We start from the raw sequence: 18837 nt of genomic DNA on the forward strand, positions 1-18837 counted from the left end.
CACAGCTTCGACCAGTGTTGTGTCTTTCACTACAAGATCCTATCGATTATAGTCAGATCTTGAAGTGCCGCAGTGCAAGTTCTTTTATTCTACGTTCTGATCATCGTGTGAATGGAGAACAGGTCTGAGGCAGAGATGTTTAAACAAAACATAGTTTAATATAGAATTCTATTTTCTTGTACTACATACATAAGGAATGTTAAGTTATGCCTTACTGTTACTAACAGGAAAGGAAATGACAATTCATTTTGAGCAAACACAAACTCATACAAATGATCAACTGCTTGGCTTACAACATTATTAATAAAAGGGGCCACTCAGGTGTTCTCATGCAGTGAGGTAGAGTGTGTAGGTGTTCTTCATGTGGACCCTCGCCTGAGGTTCTCCTCTCGCTCGTGCCGACGTGTCATGGGTTTTGCTTGATCACTCAAAGAAGGAAGGGGGGTACACCAAGCAAGACTACTTAATCATCATAAGCGATAGTACCAAATATTGTGCTATTTAAGATAGTGCTATTAAGAAGTCTTGGACTTACTAGCAATAATATACGCTCGTACTAAGGTCACTGAATTCTAAAGGATGGCAATATTAGATGTCGCATTATTTGGAGTAACATTAATCAGGCAATTTTTGGTTATCCGAGAATGACAAAACAAAGCATCTTATGGAGGAGGAATACTTATATATAGGAGAAGGGAGTCAACATGGCTTACCATACAAAGGAGTGAATTGTTCTCTGGGGTGCGCGACTCGGCAAGGAAATTCCGTATTTCTCCGTCTTCTTTCTGACTCTTGCTACCTGTCTATCTGCTGCTGTCTCGCCTCTAACTGTCACTCTCTCTCCTCTTGCTGTCATTCTATTGTCACCATCACTCTGCTCCCTCGCCCCTGTTCTTCTCTTGGGTATATCACCCCTTATCACACGAACTTTCATCTGCCCGGAGCTTGGTCTGGGGGGGGGGGACTTTCCTCTGATGCCGTGACTCCAGACAAACACAAGAGTATTTTTCAGAGAGAGTGCAGCTCGTATTTTTCTGGACTAGTGAACTTAACTTCTCCATAGTGATTGTTATCTCGGGTTGAGACAACAGTGACAAGGGGAATTTGTTACCATGTGAGGCCGAAAGCTACTACGTTCGGGGTAAGGGTTCGACACTACCGAATTTAGGAATCTTATTATTGTCGAGGAGCTGATAGCACTTAGTTTGTTATGTTAGTTTAGTAGTTATGTTTTCCGCTGAAATGACCAAAACACCGCTTTAGCAGAAGGGGCACAGTATGGGGGGGGATGTATGGGGAATGTCTGCAAATTAATAAGTAAAATGTGGGCATTTTACAAAAATATGTATGGGCATTAACTGTTTCCATATCCTATGAAATATAATAGTATCCTTCAATTAATGGCCAACAAAAACCCTATCACTGTAGCTTTTTGTCCAAAGTTGACACTTTAAACTTCTTTGCTGGTGGCTGTCAAATGTGTTTCTATTACATTAAAATTCTTTTCATTTCTGGTGTACAGTGTTCACTCATGTTTCATCACTGAAGTTGTGTAAAAATCATTTACAGCTATGAGTATCTCTGCAGTTGTGTAAGATACAGTAATCAAGAAAGATGCAAAAATTTTGAATGCCTATATTTTTTGATGTACTATAATGAATGTTCGCAGGTGATTGATGTTTACCACAACCTTTCAATTCTTTATTGATATGTAAATTATTCCTATAGACATTCTTCAGGACTCACTGGGTGGCAACTTGTTCCCAATAGTTGATTGCACTTTGACTAATGTCAAATTTTCTTACATCCAGTTCTACAATTATTTTTCCTCAATTCATATCTATGTCCCTTTACTTGCATCCTCCTAAATAAAGAAAATATGTTTCCAATATATTAAGTCTGCTCAACCCTTTTATTGTCTTATATTTCTCAGTAATATCTCTTAATTTCCAAACTTTTTCGCTTACAGAATTGAACTCTGCTTTATAAGAAGAGATATTCTTACCATTTGTGTTCCCCTTCTTTGCACCCTTTTGATCAAGTTTATATCTTTCCCAATATGGTGAGGCATAGAATCCACAAGACTATCCCACAAGGATCTAGTACTGTTTGTTCACAAAAAAAGTTGCAAATCCATGCAGGTTTGATGGAGGTGAAAACCTCTGTTACTGAAGTATTGGGAGGGCCATAGTAGAAGGGTAACTTCATCCTCATGATGTTCAAACTGCTGCTTGATAATATGGGCCCTGCTAGAACTAGTACTGTTATCTTGAAAGATCAGCCCTGGAAGGCAGAAATACTCTAGCATAGGATTTGAAATGAAATGGCCCTTAGGATAAGGTAACCCAAGGCATGCAAGGTAAGCAAATCCACCTCATTATGGAACTGGTAGAACTCTTGACTGTTGGATGCAAGCATCCAGGAAGGTACAATTTCTTGGCAGTCTGCTACATGTGCATATGTCTATTTGGCATAAAAAATATGTTCTTTTCATACTCTGGCATAACTAGTAGGTCAAAGGAGTTTACAACTGATTATTATGACTATGAATACAATCAATTACCACATTTAGTAGCCAAGTGAGCTTGAACCACAGTCAACTCAAATGCATATGTTATTGCACTACCATAATAACTATTTGGCTACATCAGGCGAGGATGAACAACAATTCATTGAATAATATCACATTCTGCCACTGTTTAGTGATCTATGGTCTAAGCTCCTAGCAACACTAGACACACATGTGAGCATTAGTGGATGTATTATGAGTAGTCTGTGCATACAATTTGGCTATGTTATCCAGTTTTGTGCAGCTCTCTTTTGACCACTTTTGTGGAGAGAGGTTGCCTGCAACCCTTACTGAAATCAATGGACCACTCAGTTTGCCACTGATCAAGACTAATGACTGAACACTACTGTTGCCATGTTGGTAGTGTCAGCTGCTATTACATTTGAGTAATGATATTATCTCATCTTTTACTCATACTGATATTTTCAAGACAGTTTCGTATGATACATTACAGTTATGAGTATCTCTGCAGTTGTGTAAGATACAGTCATCAAGAAAGATGAAACAGTTTTGAATGTCTATATTTTTGATGTACTGCACTAGCATTGGTGAGTTTGGTGTCATTAAACATGAGTTCTGCCATCTTTGTCACAGATACTCCTACCTATTGGACCCACAACTATTACATTATGTTCAAATTCACTGAGAATTCCTGCATAGTCATTTGCAATTTGCAAGCATTTTAATGGAATGATTTCCTTTTGTGTCCATAATCAGAGGTTTGCTGGAAGGCTACTTGAAGATTTACATTTATACGAACATGTGTCTTACAATACAATTGATATTTCCTTGTACAATATACTGTTGCACAAATTTATTGAGATATTAATAATATACATATTTGTTGATGTAAAAGATCCTGTTCAATTGCTATTTCTCTGGTGTTGATCTTCAGAGAAGTCAGGGTTAGGTGGATGATGGACTAAACAGGCTCTTTGTCCTAGCCTTGTGTATGGTGGCTTCACATACTTGGGTTACACTTATGATTTTAGTATTGCTCTTCAGTTATATTTATGATTTTGGTATCACTCTTAGGTTGTATTTTTGATTTTAGTATCACCCTTAGGTTGTATTTTTGATTTTGGTATAACCTTTAAGTTATGTTTCTGATTTAAGGCTTACACTTAGGTTATATTTTGTGATTTTTGCCCTAATTCAAAGTACAGTCAGTCCTCGTATAGCACGATAGTTGTGTTCCTAGAAACCCTCGTGCAATGCAAAATCGCGCAATATAAACAACAGGTCCAATGGGAAAAATAGGGTTAGGTGCCAACCACCCAAGATTGAACACACATTTGTAAACAAAACATTACCAAACACAATAAATAATCGTAATAAAATACATAAGTATTTTATTACGACTATTACATAATAAAATATTGCTAATGCTTTTGCTTCTATTGTAAGCAAACTTGTTTTTTGTGATTTTCTATCCAAAGAGTAGACAGCTGTTGCATCTCTTCCAATTCTTCGTGTCTTAAACTAATGGATTTTAATTACAGTTTGAGTTGTTCCTGCTATGAAAGTTTTTATTTTCTCTGCATTCTTTGTAATTCTCGGCGTTGCCTCATTTAGGTCTGTAGCACGTGCAATATCACATGGTCTTTCATTTCGCTCAAAGCGTTTCACAGTTTCATATTTTTTCCCTATCGACAGTGGCGGACTGGCCATAAGCCTTACCAGAGAAACCCCAGTGGGCTGGAGGCCAGTTTGATTTTGGCCATAAACCATAGTATGAGGCCACTATAAATTTTCCTGGGTAAGAATTTTTGACCCAGTCCGCCTCTGTTTATCGATATTGCTTTTTTTTTTCTCTCTCTCTCTGAATCTGCAGTGTCTTCACCAGGACACTTTCTTTTCACACCTTTAAGTATTTTACTCATTTTTAGGGAATAAAGCACAATTACAAAACGAGGAGGCACGCTTGATACACATAAACAAAGCTGCGCACGTGTAGCAACTGAATAAACAACATCGTAAAGGCAGAGATACACTATTAACACCTCACATTTTACTAAAGCACATTTCTAGGGGTTGCTACCATAAATCAATAAAAACAATTTCCAGTTGCATTTCTGCTAGTGGAATCTGTTATAAACTGGTAGTAAACTCGATCTAATTGCATTTGCGATAATACCGATAGCTGGAATTGTGTGGGTTTTTACGTTATTATGGTGAAATATGTTTCCCCTTCACTGATATAAAAAACATAAATACATTTTCAGAATCTTCTCTTCATTCCTATCGTATTGCGTTCAGTTGGGGTGATTCCGCGTTCGACTGCCATTCTTGTAAACACAAAGGCGAATCGTGCATAAGCGAATTCAGTTCGTGTTATATAAGATATCGTTCCCCTATTTATAAATCGTGTATGATCGAATTCGTGTAATGTAAACACGTGTTATACGAGGACTGACTGTATTTTGACCCTGGCCTCAAATAGTCATACTCTCAATGTGTCTCAGTTGTGCTGAAATATTGCACAGTGGTTGTGTGAACTATAGAGTTTATTGTCAACTTAGCTCTTTATGTGCTATCTGCAATTTTATTCACTGCAGTTTATTAATGCTGGGAATGACTGATGTTATTATTATTATTAGCCATAAGGTGCAAGGAAGCCGAGGCTTATGCTGCACCAGCCAAAAAAAAAAAAAAAAAAAAAAAATCCCGTGTTACCTTGAAAGAGAGAGAGTTATTGTTATTTGGTTTTTAGGCGCATTAGCAACTAGGCCATATTGCTCCAGGGATATGCGGTGGTCATTTCCTGACCTTTCTGCATCCTTCGTATTTGGTGGCTCACAGGCTCAAGAGAGAGGGGGGGAGAGAGAGAGAGAGAGAGAGAGAGAGAGAGAGAGAGAGAGAGAGAGAGAAATAGAAGGTAATCACCAAGAAAGCAAGAAAGAGAAGAATGATGATATCCAGCTCAGGACCCTGGGTTTACCAAGCCCATACTCACCAGATGTGAGCCCCTGGGTCGTCAACATAACTACTAATTGTTACATTATACGAGCATGTGTCTTACAATACAATTGATATTTCCTTATACAATATACTGTTGCAACCAAATTTATTGCGATATTAATAATATATATATTTTTTGATGTAAAAGTTCTTGTTCAACTGCTATTTCTCTGGTGTTGATCTTCATAGAAGTCAGAGTTAGGTGGATGATGGAATGAATAGGATCTTTTTCCTAAATAATTTTTTTTCTACTAAATAATTGTCACATTTGTAAAAGAAAGAAAGAAAAAGTGGGAAATGCTAGTTGCATTTTATCTTGAAAGACCCAGTCCAGGTGTAATTATTCTTGACATCAAATATCAAGTTAAAACAAGAATAAGTGATATGAATGCTATACTATATAAAAAAAAAAAAAAAACTTACTACAGTGATCAGATAAATCATGTATTTGGTGGAAAAGTACTAAAAGTATGAATCTTTAGAGATTGCAGCTGGAATCAGTGAAAGAGGCTGGTATGTGAGTAAAGTATAAGAATAAAGATTTTACAATATCAAATCATATTTTAAAATGAGTTTCAGGGAGTTTTAAAAAGTGAATCTCATATAGCTTAAAATATTCCTCTGATATGCTAAGCAATTTAAAGACAACTAAACAGTTTCATGCAATAGAATATTCTTGAATATAAACATACCTCGAGTTCTGGATGAACTTCGGAATTTATTCAACTTTCTTAGACTGGTAGATTTCGTGCTTATCTTCTTTTCTGAAAGAGCCTATCCAATCATATAAAACATGTAGTACAATAAATAATAATAATAATAATTTTTATTTTGTGTTTTACTCAGTTATAACACATGATTATTAAGTTTAGCAAATTAATTAATATACACATACACAAGAAGGAAATGCCTTGTTGCTCTACATAAATTAAGTCTGCTAAAAAATGCAACAAACGTCTCACCATGGCCTTCAAATAATGGCATGGCTCTCCCAAGCAGAAGTGTTAATATTTAATATATGTTTATAATGTGTTCCATTATCCAGATGGCCATTTCAGAGATTACTACTCCTTTATCAACTGACAAAGTAACTGACAAAGGAACAATAATGTAATATCAGTAATATTTTATAGGTAACTAGGCACTAGGTTAATGAACTAAAATTAGCTACAAAATGCAACAGAAAATTTCATAGTGAGAACAAATCTCCATATACTGTCCCAGTCCTGCATTTTAAATTAATAGCACTCACTAAGTAGGTTTGTTTCAGTGATTATTATCCCTTAATTCGTGGGTACCATTACAGTATATGAAAGTCATAACAATTAATATGCCTTAGTTGGCAAAAGCCTTATTTATGTATATAGTTACAAACTAATTGGTAAAAGACACTTCTTTGCATTAATTAACTAGTTTATCAATAAAAAGTGAATTATCCACATATATCATGATAACGAGACTAGTTTACTTTTAGCACTATGTTATGGAACTTTTGCCAATTCCATGATTCCATCTCTGCAAAATAAATTCCTTGATTAGGAATTTATTTTGCAGAGATGCGATACACTTAAAAAAAGATGATGCAAGGTTTTTTGCCAATACCATTGAGGATACCTAAAGGGTACAGGGAATTGCTAGTTAAGGGACAGGAGATAGGTGTTATAGAATAATGCATAATATTTATAAGGATTCTCTTGTAATTATGGCCAAAGGTTTGCTTATCTCTTTTGCTGCTTCTTTTTCATATAACTGGATAGATTATATCAGCTCCAGGTACTTTATTTACTTTTAGCTTCAACAGTTTCTCTTCTACTTCCTTCTCAGTTATCACAAAATCATTTAGATCCCAATTATAATTTGTAAGACTCATGACATTGCTATCCCTAAAGACTTTGTTACATGTGATTGTAGATGCAAAATATTTTTTCAGTTTGTCATCTTTTTTACTTTATCAACTGACAAAGGAACAATAATGTAATGTGAGTAATGTTTTATTGGTAACTAGGCACTAGGTTAATGAATTAAAATTAGTTACATACCTTTGGTTGATACTTTTCATTCTAATGTTTATCTTGGGTTTAACTAAACATTACAATAATCTGGAACAATGTCCAGTTAAATAAACCAGTTTAAATTAACGCCGACAAGTTTCTTTTATTTTCATTAACTTTTACAAATAGTTCATGCCTGCATTTTAAAACATTCCTTCTAAGGATAAAATAAAAAAATAAAAAACTTCTCATGGACCAATATTTACTTGAAGTGCAACAAGGTAATGCATTGTGATCTGCTTCACAATATGACCTGTTTGAAGCATTTTGTAACAAACTTAAGACTGTTTTTAGCTACACACGCAAACAAGGCTTTTGATAACTCATGTATATGTACTCATGCTTCATAACTCTCATATGCATTTAAGTTTTTGCTCTAAATTTATTTAAGTTGAATAGATAACTATGAAAAAATATATCATAACTGGTGATTCATTTATTTATAGTAAGAGAACTATAAGTAATTTGTTTTAAGGTCACAGTGAAAAATAGACTACAGGACTCAGGGTCTTCTGCTAGGCAACCAGGGCAAGGCATTGTAATATTACTAGAAGATGAACCATTGAATGTCAGAATACAAAGCAATAATTGAATGTCAGAATACAAAGCAATAATTGAATGTCAGAATACAAAGCAATAATTGAATGTCAGAATACAAAGCAATAATTGAATGTCAGAATACAAAGCAATAATTGAATGTTATTATCAAACAAATCCATCAGTTAGAGGGCATCAAAAGCAAATGTTTACCATCTGGATAGAAATTTCCAGAAAATTAACACCTTTGCAACCAAAGACAATTTACTATGTGGAACAATTATTTTTTTATTTTTTTTTTGTATACTGAACTTGAAGAAAAATAAATAAACCTGAAACTCAAGACAAAAATAAAAAAACTGAGGAAAGGGAATGAGCTGCAAATGACACAATGGGAACTGCAATAGAAAGGCCAACAGATGAACATCAAACTGATATTCAAAATATCACTGAAAAAAGGCCTGTTTTGATGGAGGAGCAAGAAGATTTAAGAAGAAATATTTTTGAAACAATGGTTATAATACAGAAGGTAGAAAACATCTACCAAACTTGAAGTTGTCCCAAAAAATACATTGAAATCATATAGAATTCCAATTCTTCTATTGTAGCAATACCAACAACTACTGTTCAACAGACAAACCAATTATCATACAGCATAGTTGCAGTTATCACAAGAGAACTTGGATTAAGTATCAGTAAGGGTTTCCAATCCATGTGATGGACAAAATTTTGCAGCCCAGGCGAACGCTAAGTTTTTAATTGTAGCTTATAGTCCTGGTCAAGTTCTTTGGTTTATTTTGAATTTAGATAGCAATTTTGAAAGTTAATACTTAGTGTCCGTAGATTTACTGTTCGTACCTTGCTGCCATTGTTATACGATACAAGATATATCCCGAACTAGATAGTGTAAGGTTTCACATAAAACTAGATAGCAAAATACGTAGCACTGTATTAGAAATCTGTTAGCTTAGTATAGTATAGTATTATCAATTAATCAGTAAAATTTATCTTATTAAATTTCATTGTCAATTAAATTGTACTTAAATGGAATCATGATCCAGACTAGAGCAGCAAAGATTAGCCACAGATTAATCTCACAGATTAGCCAGAGTGCTGTGGCTCGGGGGAGAACTGAACAGGGGGATTCTCTAACACATCACAGTCTAAAAAAATGTGAAATGTTTGCAGACCTGTCTAGAGCAGGACAATCCAAGGAGGATTCCTTTGTATGTGCTAGATGCAGAGACGGTGAGGAAATTAGGTGCCAACTCAGCGTACTGATGGGCATCTATGAGAGTTTGAGGTGTGGGGGGGGATGCGATCGAGGAAATTAATAAGAGGGCCCATCGAGCACTCAGTTGCCTAACTCAAAGCCAGAGCTCACTCCTGTGCATCGGGCAACACAGCGGCAATCTCCAAGGCAGAATGCATTGGTCCCACAGGAACTAGTTATTGTTGGTGACTCTATTGTCAGGGAGATGGGAAATATATTATGTAAAAAGGATAGGTACAACAGGACCAGGGTATGTCTGCCAGGGGCAAAAGTTGATGATGTTGTAGAGCAGATATCATCTTTTAAGGGCACAAAAGGTGCTTTTGCTATACACATTGGCACTAATGACCTTAAGAGTAAGGAGGTCTGCAGATTTACTTAACAAGCACAAGTCAATGTTGAAAAAAAGTCACGAGCTAGGGTTGAATTTGAAAGTGTCTGCAATTCTGCCCAGACACGATGGGAGGGAGTATATGATGAGAGCCTGGTCAATCAATTCGGCCCTGGAGAGATTGTGAAAGGCTCATGGGGTAGAATATTTTTCAGCAGTCTGTGCTTGCTAACAGGAGAGACTGCTTCTATAGGAATGAGATTCACTTAAATAGAAAGGGTGCAAGAATATTTGCTGATGCTAACGAGGCAGTGTTAGGTGGATTGGAAAACTACTAGCTTGGGGGGGGGAATTCACAGACTAAAAGATTAACAGTGGCCGCAGGCGGAGGTGAAAGCGATTCTTGCACTGCTTTTATTGTAACGAGCAGCAGCCTAGAGAGCAAGTTGCTGGGGACTTCAAGAGCTGCTGGGAGTCATCATGGAATAAATAAATACATGGGCTGTGTTAGGGTAACTAAGAGTAAGAACTGGTGCATCTATACTAGCATCACACTAATGCTAGAAGTATAGTAAATAAATTTAATGAATTTGAAGTGCTGATCAAGGAATCAAAGGCAGATAGTGTTGGGATATCACAGACATGGTGTCGTACAGATATAAGCAGTGCACAATTGGATAAGCAGTGCACAATATAAGCAGTGCACAATTGGAATATGGAGAGTACAATGTGTATAGAAAGAACAGACAGGGTAGGAAGGGAGGAGGGGTTATGCTGTTAGCTTAAGAAAGGCATAATATCTAAAGAAGTGCATCCAGTTGACATGGGTGGATAGTGCAATGTTGAGTTAGTGTCATGTGACATAAACACTTGGAAAGGGAAAATGAGAATAGGACTGTGTTATAGGCCTAATGACTCAGATGACCACAATGAACAATTGTGCAGAGAAATAGAGTGGGCCAGTAAATCAGAATGTCTTGTTAAGGAGGATTTTAACTTTCCAGATATTGACTGGAACTTGTGAATTGGTCACTCACACGCTAGCAAGACTTGTGAATTTATTGGAGGATTGTTTTCTTCAGCAACATGTTTGAGAGGCAACCAGAGGGAGTAATACTCTTGATCTGATTATCAGCAGTGATGATGCATGCATGCATTAGGAATTTGCAGATAAAGAAAACACTAGGTGACAGTGATCACAGTCTATGATGTGGGATTTACTTAAAGATATAACTACCATCAAGGTTAAAGAGAGGGTTTTGTTTTCATAATGGTGACTACAGTGGTCTCAGGCAGTTTTTGAATTCTATACAGTGGCAGCAACTGATGATTTTAAAAACAGTGAACTCTAAATGGGAGGAGTTCAGGGAATTAATCTTCGAAGCTACTAGGCTTTTCATACCAACTAAGAAATACCGTTCAAGATTTAGGCCTAAATGGATGTCAGATGAACTAATGAGGCTCGAGGTAGAGAAGAAAAATGCACGGGATGCATATAAATTAGTAGGTGACACAGATGCCTACGTCAAATATAAGCTAGCCTGTAATTAAGTCACAAAGTAGGTTAGTCAAGCGAAGGCTGATTATGAGAAATCCTTGGCAAAGGATGCAAAGAAAAATAACAAAGACTTCTTTATTTAAGTAAACTCTAGAAGGAAGGGGATGAATCAGATTGGTCCACTTGAAGTCGGTGGTTTGACTGTTGAAGATCCTGCTCAGATAGCTGACAAACTGAATGAGTATTTTGCATCTACATTACCCATGAGGAATTCTGTAAGGGAGAGGAGGATAGAAGTTTACTAAACTCTAACAGGGAGCTAAATAATTTTGTAATAACAGAGAGCAAAGTGGAAGAGAAATTGTTGAAGTTAAACATAAAAAAGCACCTGGGGCAGATGGAATCTATCTAGTTATATTGAAGGAGGCAGCGAGGGAAGTAAGCAAACCCTTAGCCATAATTATGAGAGCATTCTTAGATTCATGGGAGGTCCCTATGGACTGCAGATGTGCAATTGTATCCCCGATTCACAAAGGGGGTTTAAAGGTTGAGGCAAATAATTATAGACCTGTTAGTTTAACTTCTGTTCTGGGGAAAATAATGCAATCATTGGTTAAAGAAGAAGAAGTGATGCAAGCTCAACTAGACAAGACTGCAGTAATAGCTCAGACACAGCATAGGTTTGTTAAGGAGAAGTCTTGTCTGACCAATCTGATTGGATACTACGATGTGGTCACAAAGGAACTGGATGAAAAAAATAATTTTGATATCATATACTTGGATTTCAGGAAAGCTTTTGATACTTGGAAGACTACTGTACAAATTGGAGTGGTATGGCATTATTAAGGGGCAAGTTTCTGCGATGGATAAAAGGATGGTTGAGTGGGAGACAGCAAGTGTTAATAAATGGACACTGCTTTACATGGACTAATGTTATTAGTGGAGTCTCCCAGGGTTCAGTGCCGAGCCCATTGTGTATTTATTAATGATATCAATGAAGATGTATCAAGCTTAATGTCGAAATTTGCAGATGATACAAAGGTTAATAAAGGAGAACGGGCCTGGGGTACTGGATTCCATGATTTAAGAGAGTAATACTGCACATCCAGTGGAAACAGTAACTAGATTTTAATAAGTAAGTTAAGTTATGATTAATATAAGTAGCGTTCAGGGTAACGAACCACTTCTTCAGCAAGTGAAAATAAAAGCATGCAGATACTAACAAAATATAGATGCTAGAGATAGAATAAAATAAATACTAAATGTATTTATTTATTTTATTTTCAGGGAAGTCTATATTTGTTAGTACTCTGCACTCTAATGCCTATATTTTGTTAGTATTCTGTATGCATTTATTTTCGCTTGCTGAAGAACGGGTTCTTTACCCTGAAAGCTACTTGTATTAATCTCAACTTAACTTAACTTATTAAAATCTAGTTACTGTTTCCACTGGATGTGCAGTATTACTCTCTTAAGGGTGTTAATGATAGTAAAGACAAAATCCTACTGCAACAGGATCTAGAAAAGTCAAGTAGATGGGCTGAGAAGTGGCAACTGAAGTTAAATATTGACAAATGCAAAGTATTCAATATGGGTAGCAGTAACCAAAGAGAAACATACCAACTGTGTGGTACTACACTCAAGGAGGTAGAGAATGAAAAAGACTGGGGTAATTGTGCAGTCGGATATGAAGTTCTCTGAGCAGTGCAGACGGGTTGCCAGAGCAGGTCATGGAGTTTTGTTAATGATATATAGGAATTTTGCTACCAGAGACAAGGAGGTGATTATACTTTTGTATAAGGCAATGGTCAGGCCACACATTGAGTACTGTGTACAGGTCTGGAGGCCTCATTTTAGGAAGGATGTAGAGTTGCTAGAATGAATACAGAGAAGGGTAACAAGATTGGTGAGAGGAACAAAGGGGTTCTCTTACCAGAGAGGCTAAAATTCTGTCAATTGCAGCCTCTGGAGACTAGGCACCTATGAGATGATCTGATTGAAATGTACAAGGCCTTGAATGGTTTGAGCAGGCTCAATGCTGACGAGATACTTCCACTTGCTGAGTTTAAGAACCTGAGGGGGCATAGATTCAAATTCAGGAAAGGCAGTTGTAGAATGTGCAGAAGTTTGATTTTAGCCAGCGGGTAGTTGATTGCTGGAACAGACTTCCATTTGTTGTTATGGAGGTTGATAGCTTAAGTAAATTTAAGGGTGAACTAGACAAACATTTGGAGTGACCGGATGGGTGAAATGGGAAGTTTTTTTTGGCTGATGCTCTATAAGCATGCTTTGTTACAACAAAGCAAGCTTATAGAGCTTGCTTCAATATGCCTCCACTAATGCTAATGATAATGCTAATGATGTTTACAAACCAAATAAAACAATGAATGAGATAAAACCAAAATGGAAGTTTTGACTTGAACAGAAACTTAATAAGGTTTGGAATGATACAAATTTCTTAAAAGTTTACAGGATGTAAAATTAAAAAACAAAAAAGATCAAGAAAATTTTACAAAGATACCAGCTGAAGACTGCAGCCATTATCAACCCACTGCAGAATGGAAGTCTCCTCAACAATTCATATAATATGCATCTAAACCAGTTCCAATATAATTAATAACAATTCTACAAATTTTTGACAGGATATGGCAATAACATCAATATGCTGATTGAGGTGTATAAAGCCTTGAATGGTTTGAGCATGCTCAATGCTGATGGGATTCTTCCTCTTGCTCAGAATAATCACCTGAGAACGCATAAATTCAAATTGAGGAAAGAGAGTTGTAGGATAGACGTGCGGAAATTTGCCTTTAGCCAGCAGGTAGTTGATTGGTGGAACAGACTTTCATCTTTTGATGTGAAAGTTGATAGTCTATATAAATTTAAGGCTGAGCTGGACAGGTATTTGGAATGAACGGAGGGGTGAAATGGGAGCGTTTTTTTTTTTTTTTTTTGACTGATGCTGCATAAGCATTCTTTCTTGCATTGTATGCCTCTACTAAAGCTAATGCTCACAGATAGGAAAAAACCATCACATTTTGGAAAGATTTATGAGACAATCCAAAAAAGCACAATACACATGCAGCCTAGATTAAAAGTGTACAAAATTGAAGTCTAGAGAGACATTAAAAATGAAAAATGTAAAGAAAATGTGTTAAAGATTGGGCAGCCCCCAAGAAAAGATGAAGTACATGGATTTTAGCTAAAAAATCTAAACGTATTCCCAGGGTTAGCATAGTAGTTTGACACCATGCTGCAAACACTGATGACTGACAACTGAAGTGCTAATTGTGAAAGATAATGTATGAATGAAAGATAGTTATTTGTTATTTGGTTTTTAGGAGCATTAGCAACTAAGGCCATATTGCTCCGGGGATATGCGGTGGTTATTCCCGGACCTTTCCGCATCCTCCGTATTTGGTGGTGACGGGCTCGAACACCGGTCTAATCAAGAAGCGTATGCTACGCACTGCTGCTCCTTCCCACCTGGCTACGGAGGCGCCTGAATGAAAGATAGGAAAGATAATTATGAAAGATATAAAAGATTGCAATGTCTGGAGACTAGGCCTGCGAGGGGGATCTGAATGAGGTGTATACGACCTTGAATGGTTTGAGCAAGCTCAATGCTGATGGGATTCTTCCTCTTGCCCAGATTAATCACCTGAGGGAACATAAATTCAAATTGAAGAAAGACAGTTGTAGAATAGATGTGCAGAAATTTGCCTTTAGTCAGCGGGTGGATGATTGCTAGAACAAACTTCCATCTGTCATTGTGGAAGTTCACAGCTTAAATAAATTCAAGGCAGAACTAGACAACATTTGGAATGAATGGATGGGTGAAATGGGAAGGTTTTTTTTTTTTTTCTGATGTTGCATAAGCTTGCTCTCTTGCATCATATGCCTCTACTAATAAAGATACAGGAATTCCAAGCAATTATTGGCCAATTACTTATGTTTAAAGTGTTAACTGGAATAATTTCTGGTGCAATTCAACAGCACTTGAATGTTAAAAATCTCGTTCCTATAAGAGCAGAAAGGAAAGTGTAGAAACTCTCTCAGAACAAAAGACCAATCACTGATTAATAAAATGATACTGAAAAATTTCAAAAAGAGGAAAACAAATTTGCATATAGCCTGGATTGATGATAAAAAAAAGAGTTTGATTCCTTGCCACATATTATGAGGATCGAAAATTATTTTCAGTTCACATAATAATACAAGTTCTCAGAATAGGCAACAATATCAAAAAATTCTTATTACCAGGATTTAAAAAATGGAACACCCTAGTGACAGTCAACGGAGAGGAACCAAGAAGTGTCAACATCAAGCATGGATTATTTCAGGGTGACTCCCTATCACTTTTACTTTTCATCATTGCTATGATATTGACAACTAACAATAATCAATATCATTATCAATAACTGTGAATAAAACAAATTGTAGTTATTAAATATCACAGCAAGGTGGAAAAATTTCCCACCTGCTATACATGGATCTTAAATTATATGGAATATCTCAAGCAGAAATTGAATCATTACTATGGACATTGCTATGGACTTTGGAATAGAAAAATGTGCAGTATTATTAATCAACAGAGGAAAAATTGCCGAATCAGACAGAATACAACCTGCAGATGGCAAGGTAATTAAAAGCCTTGACTGTGAAAAAAAATTACAAATATCTAGGAATATTTGAAGCTGAAGCTATTCAGGATACAACAGTGAAAAAGAAGACTAGTGCTGTATACATAAAAAAAGTTCAAAAATATTAAAATCAAAATTAAATAGTGGAAACATGGTTGGATATGTTAGAGCACAAAACTAGAAAATCATGACAGTCGATTGTCAGTCCCTACACCCTCAAAATGAGATCGATTTTTGATTACATCATGAGTGTGAAAGAGAAAATTTTGGCTAATGTCTGCAAAGAAAATATAATCAAAGTAGATAAACAAAGGGCAGCTAAAGAAAAGAAATCTTAAAAAACTGTATTGATGCATGGCAGAATAAACAGCTACACACTCTATATACAGAGTACATCAAAGGGAAAATTAACAGGATAAATAACAAGAAATGGTTGAAAAATGGAACATTGAAATAAAAAAAAAAAAACAAAAAAACAGAAGGGTTCACATTTGCAGCATGGGAATAGGCACTACGATGAAAGCCAGTCATGAACTGAAAGGATTACAAACAAAAGTAAATGCAGATTATGCAAAGAAAAAGGTAAAACTGTTGACCATATCATTAGCTCGTGCAGTAAGATTATGCAAACCGATTACAGAAAAATGTCACAACAAAGTTGATGTAATGATGCAATTGGAACTTATGCCAAAAGTATGAATTACAATCTGCAAAAAAATGGTGGGAACATAAGCCTAAAAATAAAATTTCTGAAAACAAAAATGTTAAAATATTGTAGGATTTTAAAATACAAACTGATAAACAAAAATTGACACTGCTGGGAACATGCCACATTTTAGGATCATAACTTACTGACTCAGTAGACTGTGATTACCATAAATAAAAAAAATCACGTGTACCCTGTAAGCACAAAAGATGTTTTATGTGTAAACATCTTTGACGACACCTACTAAATTTTGAACAGATAGAACCGAAATCATGAATGATGTAATTTATAGTCATGCCCACTACTTATTCTACCCAGGGGCTCACATCTGGTGAGTATGGGTCTCTCTCTCTCTCTCTCTCTCAGGGTACTCAAATTTTCTTTAGCTGGTGCAGCATAAGCCTCAGGCTTCCATGCACCATATGTCTAATAATAATAATAATAAATCAATGTTAGTGATAAACAGGATACACACGCCCACTGTTTACTCTACTGAATCAAAGTTTGGAAGAAGCTAGGCCAATAGTCTAATTACCCATTTGATGTAGCCATTTGTTGAACAGATGATTGCAACAATACAAGTATTTGTATTGTTACCATCATACTATCATGTTACTCTGACATACTTTGTTGTAAATTACACATGCAGTGCTAACGAGATCTGCAAGAAATGACAGTATCCAAGAATAATAATCTATCAAAACTATGACTTGGCTCAGGATCTCAACGAGTACAAGCGCAAGATGGTAAAGCTGCACATTCCATTTTGCAATGAGGAAACAGAGATACTGTCAGAGATGAAATATGTCAATATCTATGACGATAATGAAGAGCTCATACTAGATCGTAAATTGTATGAATGAAACTTGGACATTTGCAAAACGATTCAAAAATGTAAGACAATGCGTCAAGACAATGATGACGGTGACCCTGATGAAGCATGTGGTAATGACCTGCATAGCGCTGTAATGTAACTGTGAGAAGAACACCCCGTTCAAAACGTTTACAATCATCCAAACAGCGAGATAAATGAAGATCTAAAGCTCGCCATGCTACCAACTGAGTGCAATCGCAAAGAAATGCAAAAACTTGATGACCAAAGAGGACTTCTGCAACTTAATGAGAATGGGCAATGACAAGCAAAAGATTCTACTTATACATGTAATTTGGAGTCTGTTATCTCCCAACCACGAACCGATTTAAATATTCTTGACTGACCCAGCTGGTTGCAGAAAAACGTTTATGATTCGCCACTTGATGGGAATATACAACAGCTTCAGTAATACAGACAGGTACTGTAATGCCTACATTACATGTGCTTCAACTGGTAAGGCTGAAGTGCATGAGATGTGCAAATGTAACCCCAATTCACAAAGGAGGATCAAAGGCTGACACAAGTAATTATAGACCTGTTAGTTTAACTTCTGTTCCAGGTAAATTAATGGAGGCACTGGTTAAAGAAGCACTGCAGGATCATCTAGACAAGAATTCAGTTATAGCTCAGACGCAGCATGGTTTTGTTAAGGGCAGGTCTTGCCTGACCAATTTGATTGGATACTATGATGTAGTCACAAAAGAACTGGATGCAGGGAATAACTTTGATATTATATATTTGGATCTTAGAAAGGCTTTTGATACTGTTGCACATGGAAGACTGCTGCACAAATTGGAGCAGTGTGGCATTGGAGGCAAATTGCTGCTATGGATAAGGGGATGGTTGAGTGGCAGAAGACAGAGAGTGGTAATCAATGGACACTGCTCAACGTGGACTAATGTTATTAGTGGAGTTCCTCAAGGTTCAGTGTTGGGTCCGTTGTTGTTTTCGGTGTTTATGAATGATATTGATGATGGGATATCAAGTTTAATGTCCAAGTTTGCAGATGATACAAAGGTTGGCAGGGTCGTTAAGGACAATACTGACGCTATGCTGCTGCAACAGGATCTGGAAAGGTTGAACAGATGGGCTGAGAGGTGGCAAATGAGGTTTAACATCGACAAATGTAAAGTGCTGCATATGGGAAACAGTAACCCCAGAGCAACGTATCAACTCTGCGGTACTACACTGACAGTGGTGGAGAATGAAAAGGACCTGGGGGTAATTGTGCAGGCAGATATGAAGTTCTCTGAGCAGTGCAGACGAGCTGCAAGAGTAGCTCATGGTGTCTTGTCAATGATATACAGGAATTTTTCTAGCAGGGATAAGGAGGTGATTATTCCCTTGTATAAGGCAATGGTAAGGCCACATCTTGAGTACTGTATACAGGTCTG

At 36.6% G+C, this 18837-nt stretch overlaps 1 protein-coding gene across 1 annotated transcript in view; it reads right to left on the reverse strand.

The window, feature by feature from the left end:
* LOC150078287 (uncharacterized) overlaps nucleotides 1–18837 on the reverse strand; it is a 910840-nt gene that overhangs the window by 13825 nt on the left and 878178 nt on the right. Inside the window, 1 exon segment of the mRNA XM_090384522.1 lies at nucleotides 6223–6304. Coding sequence (XP_090240648.1) covers nucleotides 6223–6304 — 82 coding nt within the window.

Source organism: Mastigoproctus giganteus, chromosome 11, assembly GCF_048544385.1.
Source record: "Mastigoproctus giganteus isolate SK-2022 chromosome 11, ASM4854438v1, whole genome shotgun sequence".
Taxonomy (NCBI): domain Eukaryota; kingdom Metazoa; phylum Arthropoda; class Arachnida; order Uropygi; family Thelyphonidae; genus Mastigoproctus; species Mastigoproctus giganteus.